Below are 8,288 nucleotides of genomic sequence, written 5' to 3' on the forward strand. Positions count from 1 at the left end.
GGGCACAGGAAGCGGGGCGCAGCCGCGGGGGTCCCCGGCGGGGCCTTCGGAGCGGGAGGAGCCGTCCCCGAGCGCTCCGTGCGCCGCCCCGAGGAGTCCAGGTGCCAGGAGTCCACTGGCCCTGGTGCTGCCCCATTAGGAGCCATCACGTTGTTTAAAGCGAGATGCTGTTCTCCCTTCCAGGGAAAGCGGAGAAGAAAAAATGGAAGGAAATGAAGCTCCTGAAGAAACTGGAAAAACAGCGGATGCGGGAGCTGGCAGAAAAACAAGCCGAGAAGCAGGAGGAGCAGAAGGAAGACAAAGGTGATGCTGCTGTAACCCGATGGGGAGGTCTGGGTGGAAAGAGCTGGGAGAACTTGGTCGTTAAAAGTCAGTCAGTTTTATGTATTAATAGGGAAAGTGATGCTCAGCTTCATAGATCTGATATAGATCAGGTATAAACAGGCGTGAACATGATGCAGCGAGCACTACACGAGACACCTTTATTAAGAGAAAACCTGTGGTTAAAAACCTAAGAAGTACAGGTTGCTTTTTCCCCCCACCATAACTGCAGTTGAAGTAGTAAATAAATGCTGTCATGCTGTGGCCCTCTTCTGATCGCGCTCTGTTCCCCAGGGCGTCACTACACGCTGAGCGTAGCCCTGCCAGGCTCTATCTTGAACAACGCCCAGTCGCTGGAGCTGCGAACGTACCTTGCTGGACAGATTGCTCGGGCCTGTGCCATCTTCTGTGTGGATGAGATCGTAGTGTTTGACGAGCATGGAGAAGATGTAAAGTAAGGAGCAGCCGTCTTATTCTGCAGAAAGCATTGCCTCTCTGCTTTCTATTTCTTGAGTCTTTTATTAAGCTAAGACCAGCAAAGAACTGCACGTACATCAAGCAAATGTTTGAACCTCTCTCAACTGCCAGGATTACAGGGGCACTTACACCACGGGGCAAAGATTGACTTAACTGCCCTGGCAACTAGGATCATTTATCCCAGCATGGAGATGACAAAGCAGCAGGAGGTCAAGTTCTCCTGTATTCTTAAGTCTTGCTGTGGAGGGACAGGGCATCCCTCTGTCCTTAGGGAAGATGAATTCCAATCCTTCAGCTTTTCAACCTGGACCTGCATCTGCATTAACTGGCCAAGCCGTGCAGCCCTGTAGCGTCCAGCTCAGTAGCATCCAACTGCCAGGTTGTGTCAATACACAAAGATCAAAAACAAAACTCAAAAAGATACTTGGCTTACAGAGAGTTCCAGATATGATTTTTTTGCACAGTCTCTACATCCGGCGTAGCCTTTTATAAGGTGGCCCATTTATTTCTTGGGGGTGGATGGGGGGCTGCTGCTATTTTCAGATTAAAGAACAAGGCTTGGTCTTCTAGAGACTTGACCATTTGGGGCTGTGCAGTCTATGCTGAGTTCACAGGCTGCTGGCTTTCTATTTCAGGACTGTGGAGGGAGACTTTGAAGGAATTGGGAGGAAAGGCAAGGCTTGCGTGCAGCTGGCTCGGATCCTGCAGTACTTGGAGTGCCCTCAGTAAGTCCACCATGGTCAGACTGCATCAGAACGGACTACCGCGAGTATCACATGCCAGAGGCTATGGGAGCAGGAGCCAAACTCAATGTTTATGTTGCATGATTATGCAGGATCTGATTGTTTCACGTCTGGTTCAGGAGTTTTAACTGATAGAACAGCAGTGAATGCTGGATACAACCTGCGTGCTACCATTAGAGGTAGATCAGGGACTTGGAGGAGCTCCTTTGAGCTAGAATTGAGGCTTGGATTCCATAGAAACAACTGCTTTCACATTTCAGCCTTCTTTCATAACAGGTACTTGAGGAAATCCTTTTTTCCAAAACATGAGGATCTGCAGTTTGCAGGTAATGATTCAGTTGTGTCTATCTCACGCTGTTGGCTCCCCCTTCCTGAGCTCTGCCTCTTGCTTTGTGTGGAATTTGCACATAATTGAGTAATTTTCTCCACTTCAGAGTGCAGGTGAGGTGCTGTGCTGCATTATGCTGGACCAGGAAGGAGGGTGCAGCAGAGTAGTTGTACTTACACCTGTGTTCCCACAGTTTGTGTCCTCTCCTTAGCAGTTGCTTTCCTCTATGCTGTTCTAGGGCTCCTCAACCCCCTGGACAGCCCTCACCACATGCGGGTGGATGAGGAATCACAGTACCGAGAAGGCATAGTGTTGGACCGGCCAACTAAGCCAGGCAAAGGCTCTTTTGTTAACTGCGGGATGAGGAAGGTATACCTGTCTGTTACCCACAGATCCAAAACCAATTTCCCCTGTCTCTCTGGTGGATTTGAAGCAGGCAGGGTGGGTACTGCTGGGTTCCTGAAGGCCATAGTGGGCTAGCATGGGGTTTAATGCTGTTGCTATCTTGTCCCTTCTGGCTCGTTAATGGTTGTAGCTTCCCGAGCCCTGGCAGGCCTGCCCATTCCAGCATGTCATTGCTTCACTGCTGGAGTTGAGCCTTTGAGCAGCAAAATAAGTCTCAGACTGCTGACCCAAGCCACCCTGAGCCTACTCTGCACTGTATGCACCACACAGGCCCTGATTGCAGAGCTCCTCATTCCAGCTGCAGGCCAGAACAGACCCCCACTTCCTCAGAGCATTCCCTTCTTTCCCCACCTTCTCCAGTACTTCCAGAATGTCTGATGCTGACGGTGACTTTCACTGCAGGAGGTGCAGATCGACAGACAGCTGAACGCCGGTCTGCGAGTTACTGTGCGCCTGGAGGAGCCCCAGAAGCCAGGTAATCCACTGCTCCATTAGCATCAGTAAACTTCAGTCCCGCAGGAGTTGGTCCTTCCATGTAACAGCCTTCAGATTACTAATTTTTGAAGGTACCGAACAGCTCTGCATGTTCCCTTCACTCCACGTGCAATTTTAGTAACTCCCTTACCATACCTCCGTAGTTAACTGGAAAAAACTAACAGCTCTTTGACCAGTAATAAACAGCCCAAACGTACTAGCACACTTTCCAGAATGCACTCAAAAGGGAGGTTCTTGGTTGTACACCAAGTCAGTGCACTGCCCCAGGAGAAACTGCTGCATGTGGCTGGTGAAACCGAGCTCGCACTAGGAGATCACAGGGGTTGTTAATTTCTTTCTTCCCTTTCAGAAGCTAAAGTGCGAAAAGGTACAGTGGTGTCCTCTCACCACCCTCGGACAGTCTCAGGCTTGTACTGGGGTTACAGCGTCCGCCTTGCCTCCTGCCTGAGTAAGTATTTGCAGGGGTTCTCTGCTCTCTGCCATGTCTTTGCCTGGGCTTCCACACCAATTTCAGGCCTATCGGCTGCACATCTGCAGCACACATTAACATCTCTTTCTTGTAAATCTCTTTTGTCTCAAAGGCAGCTTACCTGTGCAGCTAGCAGCCATGAGGCAACTACATTTAAGGATGAAAGCTAGGGGTGTGAATCACCCCAGTAACCCACTGCTACTCTGCCCTATACTTCCACTCACCATTGTGCCAAACATCCACGTTGCAGGAGATGCGTTGGTGCTCTCCATCTCCAGCCGGAACATCTTCATTTCCATGATAACTATCTCCTGCTCATTCACATCAAAGCCAGCAGTGACGTTTAAGCTTAAGAGTCCTGCAAAATCCTTTTCTTGTCTTCTGACTGATTTGACCTGCTTGGAGAATCCTAAGCCGTTCGTCAAGGAATGGCTCCTGGCCCCTGTTTGAGCTTTGAGGAAAAGGTGCTGCAGTTGACAAGGGTGCAGTACAGGAATTATAGAGGAAGGAGGAATCATTCTTCTGTCTCCTGATGCACTAGTGGCACTGAAAAGCAATTCCTTCTCCTGCTGCCACTCACCCGTGGAGTGTTTCAGCCTGTCCAGAAGGCACGCAGCATGGGCGAGGGTACCATGTGAATAACTCCGTATTCTGTTTGTTTCCCAGGTGCTGTCTTTTCAGAGTGCCCTTTCAAGGAAGGCTACGATCTCTCTATTGGGACCTCAGAGCGGGGCAGCTCCGTGGACCAGGCCACTCTCCCCTCCTTCAGGTTCGTGTCCTGCCTGCTTGGCCCCACTCAGAGCCCCCAGGGAGGCCTGGTGCAGACAGCAGAGCTGCACTGTGGCCTTGGTGTTCTCCCAGGCAGAAATGCTCCTAGGTAAAAGTGCAGGACTTACCTGCAGGCTCCCTCCTGCGCTCTGCTGCTCCCTTTTGCACCAAGGCACATTACTCTGCATGACAGAAGCTGGGGGAAGTACCGCAGGACAAGAGCAATTCCTTTCCTGTTTCTCTGGAGTGGGTCCTCCCCATTCGGTTGGTAGTAGGGACTGTCACTTTGGCCAAGTGCTAGGGGGCTTTGTTAGGGAGGCAGCTGCACTGGGCATTGTCAGCAAGGGACACAGCTCCCCACTTCAGCAGGCAGAGGAGCTTGAACACAGCTCCAGATACCTGAACAAGAGCAATGAGTCTGCTTCTTGGAGATAAAGTTAAGAAAACTGTTTATGTGAAGCCAGTTCTTAATCCACTTGAAGGTTCAAGCCACATGAGCAGCTCTCCTGTCTAAAGCTTGTAGCATCTGCCTCAGTACAGGTGTAAGAGCCAGTCTCCCCTCTCACCCTGTCCCTGTGCTTTCCCCTAGGCATGCCCTTGTCGTGTTTGGAGGTCTTGAGGGCTTGGAAGCTGGGGTTGATGTAGACCCAAACCTGGAGGTCACTGACCCAAGTGTCTTGTTTGACTTCTACCTGAACACTTGTCCCAGCCAAGGCAGCAGAACCATCCGGACAGAGGTACGGCAGGTGGCTAATGGTGCGGTGGGGTGTGACACCTGTGTGCACAGAGCAGTGCTGCATTTCTGCCTCTGGTAGTGACACATATGGCCTATGTGTCATTCCCTACGGTGACACCTCAGCACAGAGCGGCTAGGTTGCCTGGTGCTCCTCAGAGCAGCAGTTCTGACTGCCGTCTGGGTCTGTTCCAGGAAGCACTGCTGATCTCTCTCTCTGCGCTGAGACCCCACATCGATGAGGCTGTGAAGACACCCAGTGACGGGTGAGGGAAGGAAAACCACTGACCTTGCCATCAGATGAGGACTGCTACGGGGACGCTGCTGTTCAAACGTGGAGTGCTGGGCAAATCACTTCAAGAGCCTGGCGGGGGCCAAGACACAGTGTGACTAAAGCTGGCAGCGCTGCTTGCCCGTGTCTGGCTGCTGTTGTGAGCAGCAAGTCTGCGCCCTCCTGCCTGCGTGGTCCAGCCAAGGGCTGCCTCTCAGCAGCTGGGACAAGCCTGGCAGCAGACCGGGTCTTGGGAATTCAGACATCTGGGGTGAGGAATAAAGCAGCATGGAACCTCAGTTGCCTTGAAGTCCATGTGCAAGTGTCTTAGTGTGGAAGATGGGCACTCAGTGTCCAGAGGTCTTGCGTGCTCTGTGCCTCTGGAGCCGTGAGACTTAAAGGAAGTCAAAACTTGATCCTTATGCCAAGAAGCTCTTCCTGTCTCAGCCTGACTTCCCCCAGCCCCCCTTCAACTCCAAGGCTTCTTCCTTCCCAACAGCAGGAAGAGCTGGAGCTTCAATTGGGCCTTAGTGCTAAGCATAGCTCGTTACAGTTTGGCTCCCATCTACGATGCCTTAAGCTCTGCCTACAGTGAGCTCAAACAGGAAAGCAGCTGGAAAAGTTGGCTCTGTCCTCCCCCCTCCTGCTGAGATATTCAGGGCTTTGGTAAGAGCAGATAAGAAACAACAAATACTGTAGGTGTTCAAAGCTTTACTGCTAAAACCATCTTCTGAAAGAAAACAATCATACAATTCTTTGGCCACAGAAAGTCAGGAACCTCTCCTCCCCCTGCACCCATCTTGCTCCTGTCCTTCCCTGCTGAATAGCAGCAATTAAGTAACTTTCCTTTGTTCCTTGTCTTAATGAGCCACAAACATCTGTACTGCTGATTAGGGGCAAATTCTAGAGACCTGCTACAATGTCAAGGCAGACTTCTGCCCTGGACACCTGCTGCGTGTGCGTGTTTCACTGTTACACAAAATGAGGGGAAGGGTAAAAAGAAGCATTGGTTTGATTCTTATTTCCCACTTTTAAAATTGCACAAGGAACAGGCGACTGCTGTCAGTCCCTTCCCAGGGGATACCTGGATTTGGGGGTTCAACGCTTGTTTCCAGCTGTGATGGCTTTCAAGTTACTTGTTCTCTTCAAGATGTTTGGGACAAAGAGGAGCCCTGAGGCTCGCTCAATGCTCTCGATGGGAACCAGGAACCGTTCCAGGGGAATTTTCTCGTCCACAGGGCTGTTGGGCATCACATACGATCGCAACTCGATCTCCCCGCTCTCCTTTTCCAGGATGAGCACCTTGAAGAAATGGGTGGGGACAGCCACGTTGTTCTTCCCGATCACCTGGTATTTGACGTACATCTTCCCATCAGCCTCCATCCTGCACCAACAGCAATGTCCCATGTTACCTCCTAATCTGATGCCACATCCGTCCCCTCAGCGCTCCCACCACCACCCCTAAGTAAGCCCCACCCCACAGCATGGCAAGGAGCAGCCCTACTTCTGTAGTAGGGGTGTAAAAAGGGTGCTGAAACAGAGGCTACATGACATGGTGTGGCTGAGCTGTGTACTCAGTCTGCCCCGCTCAGATCCCTTCCCCGCTGTCCTCTTGAACAGCTTTTCTAACAGCTATTCCCTGCTGCTGAAGAGATCTCAACATGAGACAGCTGCTCTTTAGCAAGCACTACATGAGACCTTTGCAAATAAAGTCTTGCTTTTAAGTGGAGAAATAGTCCATGAAATGAAACCTAGAAGCTTTATTCTGCAGGGAAGGGGGCTGTAGTCTCATCTGTTAATCTAATAATCTAGTAATTTACTACTACTAGATCGTTAAGGACTGCAAACAAAAGTGATTTGGTTATGCTGTAGCTCAAGAAACACACCTTTACTCACAAAATAATCAACTGAATGGGAAATACACAAACTAAGCTTAATCCTGAGAAAGTACCTTTGCACAGAACCTCCGCACAGAGCTGGCCTCACCTGCTGAGCAGGCCCTTAGCAGATCACTCGCCTTTGGGAGCAGCTGGGAGGCTGCACCCCCTCCGCCTGCTTTCCTTTCCCAGCACGATGCAGCTTTCGAGCGTGGTGCCAGCTTGGCCCTCCTGTTTACCTGGGCAGGTAAAGGGGTCCTGTGCAGACATAGACGTTCTTGTTGTTCCTTGCCAAACTTCTGCTGTACTTCTCAAGGTTATTCCAGGCATGCTGGTTTAAATGAGGAACCTAGAAACACAACGGCAACACAGGCAGCAAAGTCAGTGGGGAATTTCCTCACTGTTCAGAATAACACCCGCCTTTTCTGTAACACGTCTCACAGCGTCCTGGGCACCTTCCGGAAGAGATCTCAACTATCACCTTCACTCCACACGCTGTGCGTGTTCCTCCCACTCTGGAGACATTCAAAACCCGCCTGGACGCTGTCCTGTGTAACGTGCTGTAGGTGACCCTGCTCTGGCAGGAGGGTTGGACTAGATGATCTCCAGAGGTCCCTTCCAACCCTAACAATTCTGTGAATTCTGTGCGCGGTGAGGTCCTGGTTTGCACACCCAGGAACAGAACCCACTTGCCTCAGCCCACGATTTTTACAGGAATCTGTCAGCCTGTTTAACTTTGTTCCTGCAACGCGCTGTGCTGAACAGCTTGAGAGGAGCGCACAGGCAGGTGTGTTTGCAGGATCGCTGTAATGTTGCGGGAAATAACAGCACCACTGAGTGACTTTAGACCCTCTCTGCCTGAACTACTATAGGGACAAACTTTTTACATGGGCATGTACTGATAGGATGAGGGGTAATGGCTTCAAACTGGAAGAGGAGAGATTTAGATTGGGTATCCTGTGCGGGTGGTGAGCCCCTGGGGCAGGTTGCCCCGAGAAGCTGTGGCTGCCCCATCCCTGGAGGTGTTCAAGGCCAGGTTGGACGGGGCTTGGAGCGACCTGGGCTGGGGGGAGGTGTCCCTGCCCAGGGCAGGGGGTGGCACTGGATGGTCTTTAAGGTCTCTTCCAACCCAAACCATTACATGATTCTATGATATACACACGGGAAAGCCCAAGAGGCTCCGAGGTGGTTTCCAGCGGGGAGCGGCGTCTGCCCTTGAACACGGGCAGCTCCGCCCTCCCCGCTCCGACCGGGGGCAGCCTCCCCGGGGCTGCGGGGAGCCGGTGCCCGCGGCGGGTCCTACCTGCGGGGCGACGTTGCTGAGGTAGAAGGTGTCCTTCATGGCTTTCTGGCTCCACTTGTGGTTGGCGGCGGCGGCCAGGTGCCCGCGGTCGAAGCCGC

General features: G+C 51.7%; 2 protein-coding genes across 2 annotated transcripts; one reads left to right on the forward strand and one right to left on the reverse strand.

Annotated features, from left to right (window-relative positions):
- Nucleotides 1–164: 164 nt before the first annotated feature.
- On the forward strand, nucleotides 165–5,070 carry LOC104289152 (chromosome unknown open reading frame, human C9orf114). Its single transcript, XM_009888059.1, has 10 exons — nucleotides 165–303; nucleotides 616–775; nucleotides 1,434–1,523; nucleotides 1,818–1,867; nucleotides 2,108–2,238; nucleotides 2,677–2,749; nucleotides 3,119–3,217; nucleotides 3,905–4,007; nucleotides 4,596–4,743; nucleotides 4,935–5,070. The coding sequence occupies exons 1-10, from the start codon at nucleotides 165–167 to the stop codon at nucleotides 5,007–5,009; spliced, it is 1,068 nt and encodes a 355-aa protein (XP_009886361.1). The 3' UTR covers nucleotides 5,010–5,070.
- Nucleotides 5,071–6,108: 1,038 nt separating this feature from the next.
- On the reverse strand, nucleotides 6,109–8,286 carry ENDOG (endonuclease G; the record flags this gene model as incomplete). Its single annotated transcript, XM_009888060.1, has 3 exons — nucleotides 6,109–6,394; nucleotides 7,127–7,236; nucleotides 8,191–8,286. Coding segments are annotated over 3 exons (492 nt in total), but the record flags the coding sequence as incomplete, so codon positions are not given.
- Nucleotides 8,287–8,288: the final 2 nt, after the last annotated feature.

This window comes from Charadrius vociferus, unplaced genomic scaffold (genome assembly GCF_000708025.1).
Source record: "Charadrius vociferus isolate BGI_N301 unplaced genomic scaffold, ASM70802v2 scaffold56, whole genome shotgun sequence".
Taxonomy (NCBI): Eukaryota; Metazoa; Chordata; class Aves; order Charadriiformes; family Charadriidae; genus Charadrius; species Charadrius vociferus.